Source organism: Tachyglossus aculeatus, chromosome 21 (genome assembly GCF_015852505.1).
Source record: "Tachyglossus aculeatus isolate mTacAcu1 chromosome 21, mTacAcu1.pri, whole genome shotgun sequence".
Classification (NCBI taxonomy): domain Eukaryota; kingdom Metazoa; phylum Chordata; class Mammalia; order Monotremata; family Tachyglossidae; genus Tachyglossus; species Tachyglossus aculeatus.
In genome coordinates, this window is record NC_052086.1 from 21,691,642 (window position 1) to 21,715,013 (window position 23,372).

A 23,372-nucleotide genomic window follows, 5' to 3' on the forward strand; every position below is an offset into this window, starting at 1 on the left:
CAGCAGTAAGAAAGTCAGGGTTTAGTCCTCAGTTTCTCAGTGGTCCTAAGGAAGCCTAGAAGTTGCAGCCCACTAAATATCCTAAATTATACTCTTCTCCATGAGAGCTTAATGTTTCTCTAGGGCAGCAAAGAAAAGCGACTTTTTACTAATTAGGATGTTGGGGGAAAAACTGTGACTCCCTAAACGAAGGGAAGCTCCAATTGTGTAGAAGTGGCCTGTCCTGATCCACTTCGCTCCTTGGACTGTTCGGTTACACGTTTCTTATTACTGTAACTTTATCACTATAGCACCCCCCCCCGCCCCCCCGCCCACTAAGATTGTAAACTTCCAGAGGGCAGGAAATATAGTCATCATAATTTCCCTGCTTTGCACTTTCCCTCCATTTGTCAACACAGACCAGTACCCTGACTCCTAGGACCCTCCAGGGAAAGCAAGGGCCTAGAGGACTGACCCCCCAGCACGGCAATGTCAGGTTAGGTCAAAGCTAAACTGACCTGGTTTGGGTGGTCAGCTATTTCCTCGGCCAGCTATTTTAGGCAGGGGACCCTGTTGCTGATGCCCTGGAAGGTTTGGTGCTAACCTAGAAGTGGCCAAAGGTATGAAGTAGTTCAACGGGCTTTCCTTATACCATAACAAACCCCTTGGTGCTGTTTTTGTTTCGAGGCCCTCCTGGCCTAGCACTGGGCATTTTGGGTTCAATGATGTTGTAGCCCCTAGGCGGTGGCCGATACTGAGACAGGTCCCACAGAAGGACCACGGCCTAGTGGAAAGGCCTGGGAGAAGGAGGACCATGGTTCTAATCCCAGCCTCACAACCTGCCTGCTGTGTGACTCTGGGCAACTCACTTCACTTCTTGGTGCCTCAGTTTTCTCATCTGTAAAACGGGGATGTTCTCCCTCTTTGTTGGAAGTCCCATCTGTGACAGGGATTGTGCTTGACTTGATTATCCTGTATCTACCCCAGCACGGAGTACAGTGCTTGGCACACGGTAAGCACTTAATACAATTATTATTTCTGTATCGTGCAAAATCATTCAGGTTCCTCTCTGGGTGCCCCCTTGCTCAAGCAGAAGGATTGTTGGGAGTGGGTAGGAGAATTCTTGGAGACTGGGCAATGGTGGCCACCAACGGCCCTGCACTCAAGGATGACAGAAAAAAGTCAACCATGCTTGAACTAATCTATGAATGGCACCTCAGTTGACTGAAGTATTTAACGCGTCTCTAAGAAGCAGGTGCTTTCACTCAGAGGCAGAATCAGACTTCAAGTTCTAACCTGGTGTATGGTGAATTTGACTTTAGAAGGCTTGGGGATAAAAATCCATTTTTCCCAGCCACTTTCCTTTTTCAAAATACTTGGAATAAACATGAGCTTTTCCACTAAATGAGTCAGAAATGTTTAGGGGCAAATCATTTAGACCAACCAGTAGTGATTGAAGATTATGGTGTGTGGATGGGTGCATAAAAAGAAACAGAACATATTCCTTTTCCTCAAAATTTTCTGGAAATAAGCTCTAGCAACAAAGCCCTAAAAGGGTGAGATTAATAAACTGTCGAGCTTATTTCCACTGCTCCCATTTGTGAAATAGTTTATTTCTTGCCAAGGAAGGGAGGAAAGTAAGACCATTGAGAACTCCGTGAAAAGTCGGATCCTCAGCTCCCTACACAGAAGATAGACGGGCAGAAAGTCTGCTCTTACCTGAGGAGCTACGTAGTAAGGAGTGAACTGTGGTGTCATCAAGTCACCTTGGTCTATTTTGGCAAATCCAAAATCGCACAACTTAACAGGAGCATCCTAAAATGAGATGTGCAGGAGATTTTACACCAGGGGTTCTTGAGCACTGAGCAGAGCCAGAAGTGAGATGTCTAGGGAGAGTTACTCCTGGAAGAAAAGTAACTGACATAACTGAAGTAAGCCTGAGGACTTCTATCCATCCCCATCTTGCCCGATAGCTGACATGGGGTTTCAGACCAAAAGGGCCTCCTCATCTCAGGGGATATCACTGCTTCGGGAATGGGCTGAGTGCTTGGAAGCTCAGGAAAATCAAGACTGGTTCCTATTTAAGACTAGAGAGCAAACTGCAACACAAACCAAAACTCTCCCGATAAATTGAAAGCCCAGGAGGAAATCTGCTCTGTGAAAAACCGCTGCTCTATCTGCATAGTAAAATGGGCCCAGCGAACAATACAACAAACATAAGCCTGAAATCTCAAGGACCCATTTTACTATGCAAATAGAGCACGCTTACATTTCTCGGAGATGTTTTCACCCACCAGCAGGTCAAGTTTCCAAACGATTCATTTGAACACCTCTCTTTCCCGACATCCACACCCACCCGACATCATCCATGAATCACTTTCTCTATCCAGTTGTGCCCCAGCAGGTCATCACAGGTGGAGACTTGCTTCCCTCAACCATTAACCCTAATCCTGGGCCTGAACTATGACAGAGCAGTAAAGCAAATCATCTTACCAGAGAGTTATCCTTGAAGAGCAGATTCTCAGGTTTGAGGTCTCTATGTGCAATGTTTAACGAGTGACAGTGCTGCAAAGCCAAAGCTATCTGAAAGAGGGCATAACAGATCAACTGGAATTTAGAAATGAGGACGTCTTCAGAAAACTTTTGCTCAGGGGGCTTCTGCCCACTTCTACTTACAACTATAACCTATACACTACACAAAGGAAGACAACAGGAGAAAAATCACAGTTTTATTTCGTGTTCTGAGGGGAACCACCAATAAGGCATTTCTCTTCAAACGTGAAATGCTTTCAGTGGTTTGTGCCCTCTCAACAGGAGGCTAACAGGGGCAATCTTAATTGAGCTGTTATCTTCCAAGACCAGGTCACCTTGCAGTACAATTTGGAGCGAAAGCCAAATAAGCTCCAGGAGAATCAACCTCAAATTCTTCCTAAAAAGAAAAATAATTCCATTTGATTCCTAGTTTCCAAGTGGCTCCAAATGAAGCAGTGTGGCCTACTGTAAAGAGAATAGGCCTGGGAGCCAGAGGAATGCCAGCTCTGCCACATGCCTTCTATGTGACCTTGGGTAGGTCACATAACTACTCTGTGCCTCAGTTACCTCATCTATAATATGGGGATTGAATCCTACTCTGTCCTACTTAGACTGTAAGCCCCATGTGAGATGGGGACTATTTAAACCAGCGCTTATTACAATGCTTGGCACACAGTAAGTGCTTAATACCATAAATAAATGAATAGTTTAAGGCATGCTGAAGAGGTACACTTTTTCCTTCCCCAAGGTAATTTTAGACCTTTTATTCCAAACATTTCTCCACACTCAATGTATGTTATACATATCTAATGGATGAAAAAGCAAGTTTGCCTCCATCTTCCGAAGGTTCAGGATAGAATTTCCTAGGAATTCCAATAATAACAATCTTCTAATATTTCCCAGGTATTCCAAAAATAACATTCTTAACAACCAGAAAGTAACTACAGAGTGGCATTCACAATTGCTCCAGGCTTGAGCAAATTTAGAAGCATTTTCTAGAAGGGTTAGACGGACTGTGCCATCTGATTTTCTCTCCTCCCTTGAGTCTGAAAGCAGAGTTTTTTATGGTTTTGTTAAGCGCTTACTATGCATCAAATACTCTTCTAAGCACTGGGGTAGGTACAAGTTAATTAGATCAAACAGTCCCTGTACCACATGGGGCTCACAGTCTAAGAGGGAGAACAGATATTTAATCCCCATTTTACAGTTGAAGAAACGGAGGCACCGAGAAGTTAAGTGACTTACCCAAGGTCACACAGCAAGCAATTGGCAGAGACGGGATTAGAACCCAGGTCCTCTAACTCCCAGGCCCGTGCTCTTTCCACTAGGCCACGCTGCTTCGTTTTGGGAGCTTAGTGTTTCACCTCCTCCAGGGACTTATTCTCCACCTAGAGTCTTAGTCCCCATTGTTTGCGACATGTCATCTCCATAGCAACTAAATATGATGTCAGAAACAAGAGATTATGTCTCCAGATGGGGAGGAGACCGGATCATGTGAAACCCACAGAGACAAAGGTTTGGTAAGCCCTATAGACACCGAAGAAGAAGGAACCGGACCACAAGCGTACAACAAATGCATTTTTCAAGAAAGAATATCTTGCATTGACACTCGTCTTCTGGGTAGCTACTGTGTTTAAGAGCTGGTGTTGTTAGACAGCAATATTTAAAAACTATTTTGGTAAGCCCTATAGACACCGAAGGAGGAGGAACTGGACCACAAGCGTACAACAAATGTGTTTTTCAACAAGGAATATCTTGCATTGACACCTCGTCTTCTGGGTAGCTACTGTGTTTAAGAGCTGGTGTTGTTAGACGGCGATATTTAAAAACCGTATGCCTAGAGAGTAAGACATCTCGACAAGCAGTTGCCATTATTAGCCTTCCTCCATTATTAGCCGAGTTTCAGACCTCAGGGAACAACAAAAGCCAAGTAACAGCCGTACGTGCATGAACCCCCAGAAAAGGGATCAGAGAGGTTTGCATTTCTCCTGTCAAGGCACATTTCCCAATTATATAACAAAGCAGGCAATGAGAGCGTCAGATCAAACAGAGCTTTTCTTTGAGCTTTCTTTTACCCCCCCAAGTAAAATTGTCCTTGTTAACCAACGTTGTTTGCAGTTTGGTTGGCACGCAGGGGTTAACTTGCCTGCTTTGTTACTTGGCTGGCTTGCTTCTCTGTAAAGTGCCGGTGCTGGCTGATTCTGTGAAATAGCTCTCCCCCTTCCATCATCTCCATTACAATTAGGAGTCGAGCCCTGTTTGAAAGCATTTGATTTTTATTAAATTATAGAAGTGAAAATCGGATCAAGCTGCTGCCCTAACAACACACATTTTACACCTGTAAAGTGGATGACCTATATAAGGGTATAATCAATTCACTCATTTTAAACTCGCTGCCCTAATCCTGGCCCAGTGTCAGCTGCACCTCTCCCCAAACGCTTGCTGCAGCCAATCAGACCCTACATTATCATGAGGCGTCAGCCTCGGCTTGGCAGAGATGCCAGGAAATTGGAATGGAACCAAAACAATCATTTGGTTTTGAAAATGAAAATCTCTGTTTCAGTACTAAATTTATGGATGATTACTACTCATTATAATGAAAAAGGGAAAAACATCTTTCAAGCTCTCAGCCCAAGATGCAGCATGTGATACTGGCGGGAATTACGTTAGAAAAAGTGCCAAAAATCAAAAATTAAAAATAGTTCATTAGACATCAGATCAAACTAGTGACGGTCTTGTCCTATGGCAAATGGCAAAAATCCTAGAGATTCCCCACAATGTTTTGGGCACCAACTCCTTCCATGAACAAAGATCTCATATCCAGATCCTTTCAGTTTTCAAATGCTTTCACTAATAAACGAGTTATAAAATGGGAACACTAGCTTTGCCATTAGCATCTATAATGGTCAGTGGACCCTTCTGTATCCTCTTGGAAGAAGAAAAAAGGAGTTTTGTGGCATAGTTCAGTGCAAAGTCTTGGAAGAGCTCTTGGCAAAGGAACTGTAACTGTATGGGCCATTCACTGAAAGAGAGAACATCACTCCTTTCCTCACAGGTGCCTCCCCATTGCTTCTTTTACAAACCAAAAATTCCTGACCCTCGGCTTCAAGGTTCTGTATCAGCTGGCTCCTCAACCCCTTTTTCTCTAGATCCACCATCTTCTCCCAAGCAAACCTTCTAACTGTCCCTTGCTCTTGACTGTCATTCCTTGGACTCACTGATCCTATCTTTCCCCTTATCTGAAAGCCTCTCTCCTCTCAACCTCACTAACCCATGTTCTTGCCCGCCTTCAGACCTCTCCTAAAATACCACCTTCTCCAAGAAGTTCCCTGCCCTTCCCAGTCACGTTATTTCATCAGTCACCTCAGCTTGCAAGGATGTTATTTATTCACTTGCTTTTATTACTTAGATTTATTATTGCATACTTTATTGTACGCTGTTCAATTTATGTTTATTGCCTCCCCACATCACTGTACGATTCTTGAGGACGGGGATCATATAAACCACTTTCATAGGTTCCTCAAGCGCATAGTTCAGAAACACCCCAATTACCAAGGCCAACGCCCGGGGGGATAACGGCACTAAAAGCCCAGCATTGGCAACACACTGCGGTCACTTCAGCTGTAAACAGGTCCTGCAAGTCCAAACCAAAAATTCTTTGTGCATACTTCTCACAATGCTGGACCTCCCCCTACCAGTTATTCACTTGTTGCACTACCTGCCCCAGTGGGAACACAACTGGTAAGGACTGGAGACAACAACTGGTAAAACACAAACCACTATCACTATAATCAATTCCTTCATGCAGGTGTCTAGTCCCAAAGTCTCAGGATTGAAGCTAATTCATCATTCTCAGGGGAGAGTCCATTAGGAAAGTAGATATGCAACTGAAGCTGTTGAAAAACAGAACCGGGCTCCCGTATTAATCTGGACTCGTTCATTCATTCAATCGTATTTATTGTGTGTGCAAAGCACTGTATTAAGCGCTTGGGAAGTACAAGTGGGCAACATAACTCCCAAACTAGCCAGTTGCCGTCTTGCTGGACCCGTCATTTCTGGAAGCCTACTGCTTGGGAGAACAGGGATCTCTGGGATTGGTGCTGCAAAGACCAGATAAGATAATTCCTTTTAAAGTGTTTCAGATGACAAAGGGCTGCTAGGAAGCTGAGAAAGTGTCCTGCCCTGGGAAGGAACCAGGTTCCCCAGCAACACTGCACCACTGACCCATCTGAAAGACACACCCAACAGGAAATCATTTTGGGGGGAATCAGTGACCACCTGCTGATTTGGAGTGGAAATTCTGTGAATGTTCTCTCCAACTGGGAGGCTCACGCCACATCAACTTTCAAGGCTTGGCACTGAATAGCCCAAGGGCCTCCTTCTCTCGTGAGCACTACCTGGAATGGAATTAGTTTCGATTCATTGCCTTTTTTACTTAGGAAGACAGAGAAATAGAGACTCCACTATACCTTGCCATAAATATGGAAAGCTGAGCATTCACGCTCCCTAGGTAATCTTACCTGGGACTGGATTCATGAGGGAACTGCACACTGTTAGCATAAACTTCAATAATTTGAACAATATTTGGATGTGTTGCACACATCATGTGCAGACGTACCTTAAAGAGAATGGAGGAAAAGTTACTGTACATGGGGATAGGTGCACCCTTCTCCCTCCAAACTATCTAGCAACTGCCAGTTAACTGAATCTCAGATGAAAATGCAGGTGGAAGAAAACACCTACTGCAGCAACTGATTTTAAATGGGTCAAGAGAGATGAAGAAGCCAAGAGCATCTGCTGGGGAAATTATACAATAAAAACAGATGTTTAGGAGGGATTCTACAGTCCGAAGGAGACTCAGCATCTTCCAACCATCACTTCATCTGCAGAGCTGACCTTGACAAGTCCAGAGAAAAATTTATTTCCTGTTGTTTCATTTGTTGGGCTAAATCAATTCTCGATGCTGTTTCTAAACACTTCATTTTTCCTAAGAATTTACGGGAAATGAGGAAATAAGCCTCTGAGCTGCTGGAAACAGAAGGCTATACAACTTTTTAAAATGTGTGTGTTTTGGGGAGTTTCTTACTCTGAAGTAAAGTGCTAATTTCTGAGTCTTTTTTGGGGGGAGATAACTAACTTTCAGTGTTTGTGACCCATGGGAGCAGCCTAAGGAACAAGAGGCATCTGGGCACATATGAAATCAGTCCCATGTCACAAGGTCCACTTGATCTCAACCCAAAAAATCTTGGGAAACCAGAAAAACATTACTAGGTCACCAATCTGCCACACCCTCTCAGGGGCAGGGCCATGCATTTCTAGGGCTTTGGTCAAACCCACTTGAGCAGGTGTACTGATGCCTGCAATAGTTGCTCCTACCTCAGAGCCTCCCCCGATAGACACCTTGCTTTATACTGTACTTTTCACTGTACTCTCCCAAGTGCTTAGTACAGTGCTCTGCACTCAGTAAACACTCAAAAAATATGATTGATTGATTGATTGAAAGAATGCAAGCTGGAGCGGGCCAGAACGGCTAGACTTTAGTACAGTCGGGATTCACCCAGGCTAAAGAGGCCAAATGACCGCTGAAATTTCCTGGCTAGACAACCTGCTAGCTCTCCCTGCCACTCCCATCCCCACTGAGGCTTCCTCTTCTGCTTGAATTGAGGGTCAGACAGTCCTGTTTGGGGCATTGAGAAACGAACACACCTCAGAAAGGCTTTTGGAGAAATTTAAACAATAAACCAGGAGAATGGAGTGAGAGTTAAAAATAGCCAGGAAACATTTCCATCTCTGCAAATTCACCCGGCTCAAATGAATAAATTAGCATTTACTGAAGATGCCCCTTTTCAACATTTCAAAAATAGGGTTTCCTAAAGATGATGAAGGACCATACCTCATTTCTAGCTTTTGGGCGATCAAGAAGAATTTTCAGAGCAAATCGTTCTTGCGTTGACTTTTTCATGCAGACTCTAATGGTGTAGAAAGAAACCTGGTCAGGCATCAGCACTCTAAGAAAAGTCTATGTAAAATTTAAATAGCTTCTACTTGTAACCAAGGTTTGCCCGAAGGCATTACACAAGCTTGCCATTAAAATATTATCTTACTAATGGATTGGCAAAAAGAGGGACATTTCGCCTGATACTTTGGGTAAAAATGATGTGGGTCAACACCTGTGGAACAAGGGCTTATTCATCAACGCTAAAAGTTTTTCTATTAAGAACACTTTTGGGTGAGTGGCTACAAGTTCCCAATGTACCTCTCATTTGGCTGACTTCCTGACACTCAGGGAGTCAAACCTAGTTCTAAATGTCCAGGAATGCCTCAAAAGCCAGAGGTCCACACAATAGTATAGAAACTCAGTAGCAAAATGGGCATCTGATGCTTTGATCTCAGATGAAAATAATGCTACGGAAATTAAACTTATTTCCCCTTTGAACAAGGAATCATTTATCTCCCACTGCACAATGACCTATTCCCTAGTATTCGTTTATATGGAACTTAAGTAGCCACAAAATGAAGCATCTTAGGGTAAAAATGTTCACTTCACAATTCAGAAAAAGAAAGCAAAATTTGTACTTTCTTCCTACATGAAATTAAATGATCTCTACAGCTTTGCCTCTGAACTCTGAACACATCAAACTTACCTAACGGGGCCACTAATTCCAGCTCCCAGCTTCTGAGTCCAGTTAATATTGTATTCCTCTAAAATGGAAGTTTCCTATCAAAAATAAGGAGGGGGGGAAATTAATCTCTGAATAAAAACACCAATTATCTAGCCAGGATGGAAGCATGCATATGTTTTCAATAAATCAGTTTCCTAGAGAATATGATACACAAAGAATTTTTAGGACAGGGTACAACTTTTAATTGGAAAATTTGACCAAATCATGAGGTTGGTCTGTGGACGAAGGAAAATAAAAAATCAAGACAAAAGAAAATCCTTTTCTGGGCTTTTCCAAAGAAAATCTAGGTGTTGTTTTCTCAAAATGCTTAAAAAACATATTCTTTCTTTGGCTTCAATATCATAGTGTGATTGAGACAATTCCAAGATAACTGATCTACCACTGGTGACCCAAAAAAGCCTGGCTTGTAGGGGCCTAACTTATTAAGGAAGGGAATCTCTTCCTGGAAAAATGGTGTGCTATTACAAAGTTCTGAAACAGACTCAAAATCACCCTTTCCTCTCCACCAGTTCTCTTCTTGGGCTATCACAACCAGGTTTTCAACTCCTTCTCTCCACTGGCACTGTGCTCTGCCGGCTCACCAATGACCTTTTTATAGTCCAACTGGCTCTACTCTGCCCTAATCCTCCTTTACCTGTAAGCTGGTATGCTCTCCTCTTGGAAACCCCGTTTAACCTTCATTTCACTAACATAAAAATATATAATAGCATTTATTAAGGACTTACCATGTGCTAAGCACTCGGGTAGAGAGGTTACCACGTTGGACAGAGTCCGTGTCTCACACGAGGCTCAGAATCTTATCCCCATTTTACACATGAGGAAACTGAGACGCAGAGAAGTAATCTGCCCAAGGTAACAGCAGGTTAGCAGCAGAACTGAAACCCAGGCCTCCTGCCTCCCAGTCAGCTTTTTCTACTAGGCTACATGTTATCCCTCCCTGGACACTTCCCTCTCCTCAACTCGCACACAAACACAATTAAATCTGCAAGATGTAGCTCTTCCTTATCTCAAAAGCCATCTTCAAATCTCACCCTCAGGAAAGTGTCCCATATTAATTTTCCACATACCAAACAGGATCAATCCGACAACTATTCTAGGCACTTATGCGTATATCGATTTATAGATCAGAGGCAGAGATAAAAAAATCTCCATATATGACTTACTTATTCATCTATTTCATCTCTCCATACTTCTACTATTATCAGATGTCTCCTTATTCCTCCTCCGGCTTCCATTATTTGTAAGTAATTTGGGTCTGCCTGTGGGGAAGGGAATATCATTTGCTGAACCCTTCTGCAATGCTTAGCAGCACAGTTTTCTACGCCTGCAGTTAGGTACTTAATAAATCTGGCACTTGGTACAAAAGGTATTATCTGGAGGAAGGGAATAGGAGACCTTGAAATTGGTAACCTTCTAAAAGAGCATTTTGGGGTATGGAGGGGATCAAAAAAGGATTAGCACTATTTAAAATAAAGTTATTTTATTAGTTTTGTCAACATCACCGTGACCAGGAGGTTTATGTTGTTTAACATTTCCTTCTCTTAACAGCTTTCTAAATGCACGGAATTTTCACCGGCCCATAGTTATGGCCATGTAGTTTTTCAAAGATTGGTTCGAGAGTCCTTTGGCTTAGAAAGGGAAAACAAAAACAAGTTGGACCCCATTACATTTTTCTCTTCTTCCCAGCAAATACACACTGAAAAAATACACACAGACCTAAAATACAAAAGGTGCTCTAACGAGGAGTGGAAGTGAGGTGCTAATATTTCAGACAGCAGTCTAGAACACTGTGTGCTACAGGACTGAAAAGTCACATTACTTGCACTACGGCTAGAGTTCAATTTAGAAGCTAACAAGTAAAATTGCAGACCTTGGGTCAGAACGGCAGAACCTTGATTTGGAGGGGCCTGAATCTTAGTTAACGAGTTTTACGGTGCTTCACTTGTACATAAATGTAAGGGGCAGACATTGCTCTTCTGGGTTCTCACAGTTTTGGTTTAGTAGCTCCACCTTCCTCACCGCCCGTTCCTCAGCTGTTGCAAAAACCTTTTATCTCTACTACCAGATTGTACTCTAGATTGTAAGTTTGTTGTGAGCAGGGAATGTGTCACCCTACTCTGTTATACTGTACACTTCCAAGTGCTTAGTACAGTGCTCCACATGCAGTATGGATTCAATATATATGATTAAGTGATTGATAGTACTAGTAATGAGTATTTATTAAGTCCTTACTGTATGCGAAGCACTGCACTAAGCACTGAGAAAAAACACGACAGTCCCCAGCTCACAATCGGAGACTAAGGGAAGAAAGAGGGAACAAGTAGCAAACACATAAGAATAAAACAATAGAAACACAAAACCAACATAGAACAAGCAAACACCACACATAAGACAAGGATAAAACAAAAGAAATACAAAACCAACTTAGGACAAGCAAACACCACATATAAGAAAATGATAAAACAACAGAAACACAAAACCAACATAAGATAAGCAAATACCTTCCCTGTTGAAGCCAACTGTAGTCGTAAAGAGCTCTAAGAAAGCACAATCATAGATCCCTGCACCAGACTGAATATATCTGAGTGGTTTTTCCTACAAATTAAGACCAAAGCAGGCAGGGGAGAGGAAATGGACAATTGGTAAAAGACAGGAGAGATGGAAGATGGCAAGAGACAAGAAGAGATTTTTACTGAGGTAAATTATGGGAAATGTGCTTGGAAATTTTTAAGATGAAGCTGGGTTAACCTAGCTATGCCTTCCTACATGACCTCTTATCAAATCAAGCAATGTTATTTATTTGGTGTTTACTCTGAGCACTGTAACTAAGGGAGAGTAAAAGAGAGGTAAGAGACAGGATCCCTGGCCTTCAAAGAGCTTACAATCTAATAACAGGTCTCTGGAAGTCCCCTTAACTCTTACTGCCATTTCTTTTTGGCAAGACCTTCTACTCAATATATCTCTGAATAGATCCTCCCTCCCCTAGAAATTGGAGTAGGATATTTTCCTAAAAGAACATTAAGTCCACATCCTTCCACTCCTCAAGAATCTCCTGCAGTTGCGCAGCCACCTCCGCAACGGAAACTCCTTACCACTGGTTCACCTCCTATTATCTTATTGATTACCTATCATCATCAATGGTATTTATTAAGTGCTATGTGCAGAGCACTGTACTGAGCACTTAGGAGAGTACTATACAACAGAGCTGGTAGACGCAGGACTGCCCACAGTGAGCTTACAGTCTAGACAAGGACAGAGACATTAATACTAATAATTAATAACACATAATTTAAAGATATTTACACAAGGGCTGTGGGGTTGGGGCAAATATCAAATGTCCAGAGGTCAGAGATCCAAGTGTACAGATAATAATAACAATAATATTAAAAATAAAAATAATGGTATTTGTTAAGTGCTTCCTATGTGCCAAGCACTGTTCTAAGCACTGTGGTAGATACAAGGGAATCAGGTTGTCCCACGTGGGGCTCACAGTCTTAATCCCCATTTTACAGATGAGGTAACAGGCACAGAGAAGTTAAATGACTTGCCCAAAGTCACACAGCAGACAAGTGGCAGAGCTAATAGAACCCAACATCCTCTGACTTCCAAGCCTGTGCTCTTTCCACTAAGCTACACTGCGTCTTTATGTCACCAATGACATAGAAGGGAAAGGGAGCAAACAGGGCAGACCTCTTGGAGATATGACCCTAACAAAGTTTTGCAAGTGGAGAAGAGTGGTGGTCTGGCATATAATAATAATAATAATAATAATGGCATTTGTTAAGCGCTTACTATGTGTGAAGCACTGTTCTAAGTGCTGGGGGGATACAAGGTGATCAGGTTGTCCCACGTGGGGCTCACAGTCTTAATCCCCATTTTACACATGAAGGTAACTGAGGCTCAGAGAAATTAAGTGACTTGCCCAAAGTCACACAGCTGACAAGCGGCAGAGCCGGGATTAGAACCCATGACCGCCGACTCCCAAGTCCGTGCTCTTTCCACCGAGCCACGCTGCTTCTCTATGGAGGGGAGGGAGTTCCAAGGCTGGGGGAGGATATGGAAAAGGGGTGAGCAGCTAAATTGACAAGATTGGGGCACAGTGAGGCAGCTGGCACAAGAGGAGTGAAGCGTGTGGGCTGGACAGTAGTAGGAAATCGGTGAGGTGGAAGCGGGAAAGCTGATCAAGTGCTTTAAAGCCAAGGGTAAAGCTCACCCCTGACGTACGATTAAAGGACATAGGGCAAATAGTTAACCTAACTGAAATCGGGGCCGGGTGCAACCTCTGCTCCTCTTCCATTTAGGTGAAGGATAGATTGATGTTACCTTGACACCTTTGAAATTCTTGAGTCTGATTCATTCATGTTGAAGGTCACATATGTATGACTCTGGGGACAGAAGTTAATGTGGGTTTACAACAGCCCTGCCCAAACAACACTCTGAACACAAGACTGGAACACAAGGGACCCCAGGTTCTAGTCCCAGCTCTGCTACTTGCTTACAAGCTATTTAATTTCTCTGTGATTCAGTTTCCTGTAAAGCAGGGACAAGATTTGTTCTCCCTCCCATTTAGACTTAAAGTCCCATGTGAGACGGGGGGGTGTCCAACCTGATTATCTTGTATCGGACCCATAGTATAACGCTTGGCACATAGTAACAGTTTAATATCATCATCATTATTATAACTAAATGAATTTGTTAATCAACGAACCACAAGTATTTTCCCAATATGCTGCAAAATCACATTCCCATCTCTTTCTAAAACAGGAGATATTTCAATTATGCATTGTGGGCAGGGAATGTGTCTGTTTATTGTTGTATCGTACTCTCCCAAGTGCTTAGTACAGTGCTCTGCGCACAGTAAACGCTCAGCAAATATGACTGAATGAAGAACACTACCAATCTACTCAAGAAAAACACTAGTAAAAGTGGACTATGTACATAAGTAGTTATTGAGTCTTGGCAAGGACTGACCATTTTAGAGTGGTTCTTCATACCGCCAAGTTGCCACTAAAAGTCTGTTACAAGGAAAGGTGCGATTTTTTTAAAAATGGCATTTGTTGAGTATTTACCATGAGCCAAGCACTGTACTAAGCGCTGGGGTAGATACAAGATGATTAGGTTGGACACAGTCCCTGTCCCACATAGGGCTGAAAGTCTCCATTTTATAGATGAGGTAACGATGAGACTGGGAACTAGTCCAAATCTAAAGCACAATTTTACAAGGTGCGAGAAACAAGGATGTACAGAATTGTCCTGCAACCTGTGGTGACTACTTTGGTTGCAGCATGGTTTGCTGAAAAAAGCAGAAATCTAAGATTCCTGTTCTTGTCCCAATTCTGCCACTAACCTGTCACCTAACCTCTCAGAACCTCAATTTCCTTCTCTATAAAATGGGGATAATGCCTCACTCAGTCTCAGATAGGTGGTGTTAGAGCACAAGATAATTAAAGAGAAAGTACTTTGGAAAAACATATGCGCTTTACAGAATCAAGGTGGTTATTCCACTTTCCACACGACTGAATTCCATTTCCCCCTGCAACAGGTAGGCATGATGATCGCTTCCAGCCTTTTGAGGAACAGCTTTGCTTGTTAATGCTTTGCTGGTACTTTTTAAACAACCAGATGGAGAGTTGGAGCACATTGAAAAAAAAAATAAATTTATTCACTTTTTCTTGGATTAACAGATCTGTAACCACAAGGCACTTAGCTCCTCCTAAACAAATCTCAGAGGCCACTAGATGGGGGGGAAAAATAAATGTTGGCAGCCCATTCGTTAGGGGTTGGCTTTTGTGAGGAGGAGAATCACCCTCTTGAAACTACGCACAGATTTCTAGAAGCAGAGTTTTAGACGGCATTTCCAAGGGCAGCAAACTCGGCTCACAGTACTACCTGAGACTGCTGCATTTTGGTAGGAGACCAAATGCTTTCAGCAATTTACACAAAGACCAAAGGAAGGCCAAATCATACACATCCGAGGGAAACCACACACTGTCACTCTCCCAGCGAGCCAAGCCACAGCCCCACTGGGTACTAATACTTCCCTGCTGAGGTTAACTTGCCCTGTGGCAACTTTAATGCCTAATGTCCCACAAAACGAACAAGGTGTTCAGGAAACTGTAATGACTTTAGTCTTTCTTTTTTTTTTTTTTAACTGACAGTCCTCAAGGCGAAAATGCGTGTGGCAGGGCGGGAAGCAGCATGGTTTTAATGGGAAGAGCTCGGGCCTGAGACTCAGAGGACCTGGCTTCTAATCCCAGCTCCACCAGGTATCTGCTGTGTGACCTTGGGCAAATCACTTCAGCACAGCTTAGTGGAAAGAGCACGGGCTTGGGTTCAAATCTCGGCTCTGCCAATTGTCAGCTGTGTGACTTTGGGCAAGTCACTTCACTTCTCTGTGCCTCGGCTACCTCATCTGTAAAATGGGGATGAAGACTGTGAGCCCCATGTAGGACAATGTGATTACCTTGCATCTACCTCAGTGCTTAGAAAAGTGCTTGACACATGGCAAGTGCTTAACAAATATCATAACTTTTTATTTTTCCTCTGAGCCTCTGTTTCCTCATCTGCAACATGGGGATGCAATACCTGTTCTCCCTCCTACTTAGACTGTGTGTGACGCTCGTGTGGGACCTGACGATCTTGTATCTACCTACTCCAGCGCTCAGTGCAGTAATTGGCATGTAGTAAGTGCTATTATTATTATTAGGCAGAGGGTGGGAGACGCAGCAGGGGGCTAGCCCTGGGGTTGAACCTGGAGTCATTCATTCAATCGCATTTATTGAGCGCTTACTGTGTGCAGAGCACTGTACTAAGCGCTTGGGAAGTGCAAGTTGGCAACAGAGACGGTCCCTACCCAACAGTGGGCTCACAGTCTAGAAGGGGGAGACAGACACAAAACAAAACATGTGGACAGGTGTCAAGCTGTCAGAATAAATAGAATTAAAGCTAAATGCACATCATTAACAAAATAAATAGAATAGTAAATTCATTCATTCATTCAATCATATTTATTGAGCGCTTACTGTGTGCAGAGCACTGTACTAAGCGCTTGGGAAGTACAAGTTGGCAACAGAGACGGTCCCTACCCAACAACGGGCTCACAGTCTAGAAGGGGGAGACAGACACAAAACAAAACATGTGGACAGGTGTCAAGCCGTCAGAATAAATAGAATTAAAGCTAAATGCACTTCATTAACAAAATAAATAGAATAGTAAATTCATTCATTCAATCATATTTATTGAGCGCTTGCTGTGTGCACAGCACTGTACTAAGCACTTGGGAAGTACAAGTTGGCAACATATAGAGACGGTCCCTACCCAACCACGGGCTCACAGGCTAGAAGGGGGAGACAGACATAAAGCAAAACATGTAGACAGGTGTCAAGCCGTCAGAATAAATAGAATTAAAGCTAAATGTACATCATTAACAAAATAGAAATAAATAAATAAATAGAGTAATAAATCTGTACAAACATATATACAAGTGCTGTGGGGAGGGGAAGGAGGTAGGGCGGGGGGATGAGGAGGAGGAGAGGAAAAAGGGGGCTCAATCTGGGAAGGCCTCTTGGAGGAGGTGAGCTCTCAGTAGGCCTTTGAAGGGAGGAAGAGAGCGAGCTTGGCGGATGTGTGGAGGGAGGGCATTCCAGGCCAGGGGGAGGACGTGGGCTGGGGGGTCGACGGCGGGACAGGGGAGTATGAGGTACAGTGAGGAGGTGAGCGGCAGAGGAGCGGAGGGTGCGGGCTGGGCTGGAGAAGGAGAGAAGGGAGGTGAGGTAGGAGGGGGGCGAGGTGATGGACAGCCTTGAAGCCGAGAGTAAGGAATTTTGGGATCAGAGGGGTAAAGAAGGCCTGTGACCTCATTATGGGCGGGGATCCTTGTGTGGGCAGGATTAATAATAATAACAATAATAATGATGACGATGGTATTTGTTAAGTGCTTATTATGTGCCAATCACTGTTCTAAGCGCTGGAGGAGACCCAAGGTAATCAGGTTGTCCCACATGGGGCTTAAGACCCATTTTACAGATGAGGTAACTGAGGCACAGGGAAGTCAAGTGATTTGCCCAGTCACGCAGCAGACAAGTGGCGGAGTCGGGGTTAGAACCCATGACCTGCACATAGTAAGCGCTCAATAAATACGATTGATGATGATGATGACCTCTGACTCCCAAGCCCGTGCTCTCTATATTGCTGAATTGTACATTCCAAGCACTTACTACAGTGCTCTGCACAGTAAGTGCTCAATAAATACGATTGAATGAATGAATGGTTGTCTCTCTATTACCGTATTCCACTTTCCCAAGCACTTACTAAGAGAAGCAGCCTGGCTTAGTGGATAGAGCTTGGGCTTGGGAGTCAGAGGTCATGGGTTCTAATCCCACCTCCGCCACTCGTCTGCTGTGTGGCCTTGGGCAAGTCACTTCACTGTGCCTCAGTTACCTCACCTGTAAAATGGGGATTACTTGTGAGCCCCACGGGGGACAACCTGATTACCCTGTATCTACCCCAGTGCTTAGAACAGTGCTTGGCACATAGTAAGAGCTTAACAAATACCTTCATTATTACCTTCATTATTAAGAGACGCAGCGTGGCTCAGTGGAAAGAGCACGGGCTTGGGAGCCAGAGGTCATGGGTTCTAATCCCGGCTCCGCCGCTTGTCAGCTGTGTGACTTTGGGCAGGTCACTTCACTTCTCTGTCGGCTGTGTGACTTTGGGCAAATCACTTATTTGGACTTATTAGGACTTTGGCCCTACTGAGAGCTCACCTACTCCTGGAGGCCTTCCCAGACTGAGCCCCTTCCTTCCTCTCCCCCTCGTCCCCCTCTCCACCCCCCATCTTACCTCCTTCCCTTCCCCACAGCACTTGTATATATGTATATATGTTTGTACATATTTGTTACTCTATTTATTTATTTATTTTGCTTGTACATATCTATTCTATTTATTTTATTTTGTTAGTATGTTTGGTTTTGTTCTCTGTCTCCCCCTTTTAGACTGTGAGCCCACTGTTGGGTAGGGACTGTCTCTATATGTTGCCAACTTGTACTTCCCAAGCGCTTAGTACAGTGCTCTGCACACAGTAAGCGCTCAATAAATACGATTGATGATGATGATGATGATGAAATCACTTCTCTGGGCCTCAGTTCCCTCATCTGTAAAATGGGGGTGAAGACTGTGCGCCCCACATGAGACAACCTGATCCCCCCCAGTGCTTAGAACAGTGCTTTGCGCACAGTACACGCTTAACAAATACCATCATTATTATCTTCTAGACTGTGAGCCTGTTGTTGGGCAGGGATTGTCTCTGGTGCCGAATTGTACTTTCCAAGCGCTTAGTACAGTGCTCTGCACTCAACAGATAGGATTGATGGATTGATTACAGCACTCTGTACACAGTAAGCGCTCAAGAGAGGGGATTAGATGAAGGAGGAGAAAGGGAGCAAAGACTCCTCACCCTGGGCTTCAAGACTCTCCATCCCCTCGCCCCCTCCTACCTCACCTCCCTTCTCTCCTTCTCCAGCCCAGCCCACACCCTCCGCTCCTCTGCCGCTCACCTCTTCACCGTACCTCGTTCTCCCCTGTCCCGCCGTTGACCCCCCAGCCCACGTCCTCCCCCTGGCCTGGAATGCCCTCCCTCCACACATCATCATCATCATCATCAATCGTATTTATTGAGTGCTTACTGTGTGCAGAGAGCACTGTACTAAGCGCTTGGGAAGTACAAATTGGCAACATAGAGAGACAGTCCCTACCCAACAGTGGGCTCACAGTCTAAAAGGGGGAGACAAAACCAAACATACTACAAAATAAAATAGAATAGATATGTACAAGTAAAATAAATAAATAAATAAATAAATAGAGTAATAAATATGTACAAGCATATATACAGGTGCTGTGGGGAAGGGAAGGAGGTAAGATGGGGGGATGGAGAGGGGGACGAGGGGGAGAGGAAGGAAGGGGCTCAGTCTGGGAAGGCCTCCTGGAGGAGGTGAGCTCTCAGCAGGGCCTTGAAGGGAGGAAGAGAGCTAGCTTGGCGGATGGGCAGAGGGAGGCCATTCCAGGCCCGGGGATGACGTGGGCCGGGGGTCGATGGCGGGACAGGCGAGAACGAGGCACGGTGAGGAGATTAGCGGCGGAGGAGCAGAGGGTGCGGGCTGGGCTGGAGAAGGAAACAAACTAACTCTCTTCCTCCCTTCAAAGCCCTACTGAGAGCTCACCTCCTCCAGGAGGCCTTCCCAGACTGAGCCCTTTTCCCTCTCCTCCTCCCCATCCCCCCGCCCTACCTCCTTCCCCTCCCCACAGCACTTGTGTATATTTGTACAGATTTATTACTCTATTTTACTTGTACACATTTACTATTCTATTTATTTTGTTAATGATGTGCATACAACTGTCATTCTATTTGCTCTGACGACTTTGACACCTGTCTACATGTTTGGTTTTGTTGTCTGCCTCCCCCTTCTAGACTGGGAGCCTGTTGCTGGGTAGGGACCGCCTCTACCAGAAGCGCTTAGTGCAGTGCTCTGCACACAATAAGCGCTCAATCAGGAGAAGCAGTGTGGGTCAGTGGAAAGAGCCCAGGCTTGGGAGTCAGAGGTCACGGGTTCGAATCCCAGCTTGGCCACATGTCTGCTGTGTGACCTTGGGCAAGTCCCTTAACTTCTATGAGCCTCAGTGACCTCATCTGTAAAATGGGGATTAAGATTGTGAGCCCCATGTGGGACAACCTGATCACCTTGTACCCACCCTGTGCTTAGAACAGTTGCTTGGAGAAGCAGCGTGGCTCAGTGGAAAGAGCACAGGCTTTGGAGTCAGAGGTCATGGGCTCAAATCCCAGCTCCGCCACTTGTCAGCCGTGTGACTTTGGGCAAGTCCCCATCCCCCCCGCTTTACCTCCTTCCCCTCCCCACAGCACCTGTATATATGTATATATGTTTGTACATATTTATTACTCTATTTATTTATTTATTTTACTTGTACAGATTTATTCTATTTATTTTATTTTGTTAATATGTTTTGTTTTATTGTCTGTCTCCCCTTTCTAGACTGTGAGCCCGCTTTTGGGTAGGGACCGTCTCTATATGTTGCCAACTTGTACCTCCCAAGCGCTTAGTACAGTGCTCTGCACACAGTAAGCACTCAATAAATACAATTGATTGAATGAATGAATGAATGTTGCCAACTTGTACTTCCCAAGTGCTTAGTACAGTGCTCTGCACACAGTAAGCGCTCAATATGATTGAATGAATTGAATGAAAGTCACTTCACTTCTCTGGGCCTCAGTTACCTCATCTGTAAAATGGGGGTGAAGACTGTGAGCCCCCCGTGGGACAACCTGATCACCTTGCTTCCCCAGCGCTTAGAACAGTGCTTTGCACATAGTAAGCACTTAACAAATGCTATCATTATTATTATTATTTGCACATGGTAAGCACTTAACAAATGCCATCATCACCGTTTTCATTATTATTGTAACCTCCCCAGCGGTTAGAACAGTGCTTGGCACATAGTAAGCGCTTAATAAATGCTTTCATTATTATTATTTGTACATGGTAAGCGCTTAACAAATGTCATCATCACCGCTATCATTATTATTGTAACCTCCCCAGCAGTTAGAACAGTGCTTGGCACATAGTAAGCACTTAAATGCTATCATTATTATTATTATTTGCACATGGTAAGCACTTAAATGCCATCATCACCATTATTATTATTATTGTAACCTCCCCAGTGGTTAGAACAGTGCTTGGCACATAGTAAGCACTTAAATGCTATTATTATTATTGTTTGTACATGGTAAGCACTTAACAAATGCCATCATCACCATTATCATTATTATTGTAACCTCCCCAGTGGTTAGAACAGTGCTTGGCACATAGTAAGTGCTTAATAAATGCTACCATTATTATTATTATTTGTACATGGTAAGCGCTCAACAAATGTCATCATCACCGTTATTATTATTATTGTAACCTCCCCAGCGGTTAGAACAGTGTTTGGCACATAGTAAGCGCTGAATAAATGCTATCATTATTATTACTATTTGCACAAGGTAAACACTTAACAAATGCCATCATCACCGTTTTCATTATTACTGTAACCTCCCCAGCGGTTAGAACAGTGCTTGGCACATAGTAAGCGCTTAATAAATGCTATCATTATTATTATTTGCACATGGTAAACGCTTAACAAACGCCATCATCACCGTTATTGTTATTATTGTAACCTCCCCAGCGGTTAGAACAGTGCTTGGCACATAGTAAGCGCTTAACAAATGCCATCCTTTATTATTATTAGGAATCCATATGATTGATTGTACTTCCTAAGCGATTATTATTATTATTATTATTATTATTATAGTATTGACTGAGCATTTACTACATGCAGAACGCTGGGAAAGACAGGCGTGGCTCAGTTACGGCCACGTTCCCTGGCCCTTACGTCCTCAGATTAAGCAGCGTAGTTTAGTGGAAAGAGCCCGGGCCTGGGAATCAGAGGACGTGGGTTCTAATCCCAGCTCTGCCACTTGTCGGCTGTGTGGCCTTGGGCAAGTCACTTCACTTCTCTGGGCCTCAGTTCCCTCATCTGTACAATGGGGATGAAGACTGGTGAGCCCCACGTGGGACCACCTGATTACTTGGTATCTACTCCAGCGCTTAGACTGTGAGCCCGCTGTTGGGTAGGGACCGGGAGGTTTTGTTGTCTGTCTCCCGCTTCTAGACTGTGAGCCCGCTGTTGGGTAGAGACCGTCTCTATATGTTGCCAACGTGGACTTCCCAAGCGCTTAGTACAGTGCCCTGCACACAGTAAGTGCTCAATAAATACGATTGAACGAATGAATGAATGTATGTTGCCAACTTGGACTTCCCAAGTGCTTAGTACAGTGCCCTGCACACAGTAAGCACTCAATAAATACGATTGAATGAATGTATGTTGCCAACTTGGACTTCCCAAGCGCTTAGTACAGTGCTCTGCACACAGTAAGCACTCAATAAATACGATTGAATGAATGAATGAATGTATGTTGCCAACATGGACTTCCCAAGCGCTTAGTACAGTGCCCTGCACACAGTAAGCACTCAATAAATACAACTGAATGAATGAATAGTAGCAGCGTGGCTCAGTGGAAAGAGTCTGGGCTTTGGAATCAGAGGTCATGGGTTCAAACCCCAGCTCCGCCAACTGTCAGCTGTGGAACTTTGGGCAAGTCACTTCACTTCTCTGGGCCTCAGTTCCCTCATCTGGAAAATGGGGTGGAAGACTGTGAGCCCCCCCCCACCGTGGGACAACCTGATCACCTTGTAACCTCCCCCGTGCTTAGAACAGTGCTTTGCACCTAGTAAGCGCTTAATAAATGCCATTATTATTAGTAGTAGTAGTACAGTAATAGCATAATCAGAGAAGCAGCATGGCTCAGTGGAAATAGCCTGGGCTTTGGAGTCAGGGGTCATGGGTTCAAATCCCAGCTCCGCCACGTCTGCTGCGTGACCTTGCGCAAGTCACTTCACTTCTCTGAGCCTCAGTTACCTCATCCAAGCGCTTAGTACAGTGCTCTACACACAGTAAGCGCTCAATAAACACAATTGAATGAATGAATCTGTAAAATGGGAATTAAGACTGTGAGCCCCACGTGGGACAACCTGATCACTTTGTATGTCCCCCAGCACTTAGAACGGCGCTTTGCACCTAGTATTCATTCATTCATTCAATCGTATTTATTGAGCGCTTACTTTGTGCAGAGCACTGTACTAAGCACTTGGGAAGTCCAAGTTGGCAACATATAGAGACGGTCCCTACCCAACAGTGGGCTCACAGTCTAGAAGGGGGAGACTAGTAAGCGCTTAATAAATGCCATCATTATTATTGATTATTATATATATATTATTATTATTATTATTATTATTATTATTGAGCCCAACAACGGGCTCACAGTGCTGTGGGGTGACTCAGGCCCTCCCAATGGAGGGCGAAGCCGATGACGAAGTGTTAGTGCCAATGCAAAATCTTCAGACAGCAGGCCTTTCTCCGAAGCAAGAGAGGAGGTTGCCACCCTGTCCGTTGCAATTCATTCATTCAATTGTATTTATTGAGTGCTTACTGTGTGCAGAGCACTGTACTAAGCGCTTGGGAAGTACAAGTTGGCAACATATAGAGACAGTTGCAATAATAAGTTCCCGC

The 23,372-nt window shown here is 44.0% G+C and overlaps 1 protein-coding gene across 4 annotated transcripts in view; it reads right to left on the reverse strand.

Annotated features, from left to right (window-relative positions):
• The window catches only part of MAPKAPK5 (MAPK activated protein kinase 5), a 40,885-nt gene that overhangs the window by 13,639 nt on the left and 3,874 nt on the right, over positions 1 to 23,372 (reverse strand). For 2 of the 4 annotated variants that reach the window (XM_038762767.1, XM_038762766.1), the window contains exons 2-7: positions 9,156 to 9,229; positions 8,405 to 8,480; positions 7,032 to 7,129; positions 4,658 to 4,766; positions 2,473 to 2,562; positions 1,699 to 1,794 (exon numbers count right to left, since the gene is read on the reverse strand). In XM_038762767.1, coding sequence (XP_038618695.1) covers positions 1,699 to 1,794; positions 2,473 to 2,562; positions 4,658 to 4,766; positions 7,032 to 7,129; positions 8,405 to 8,480; positions 9,156 to 9,229 — 543 coding nt within the window. Of the gene's footprint in view, positions 1 to 1,698; positions 1,795 to 2,472; positions 2,563 to 4,657; positions 4,767 to 7,031; positions 7,130 to 8,404; positions 8,481 to 9,155; positions 9,230 to 10,357; positions 10,454 to 23,372 lie in introns of those variants that run through there. The other 2 variants (XM_038762768.1, XM_038762769.1) reach the window with 2 other exon arrangements.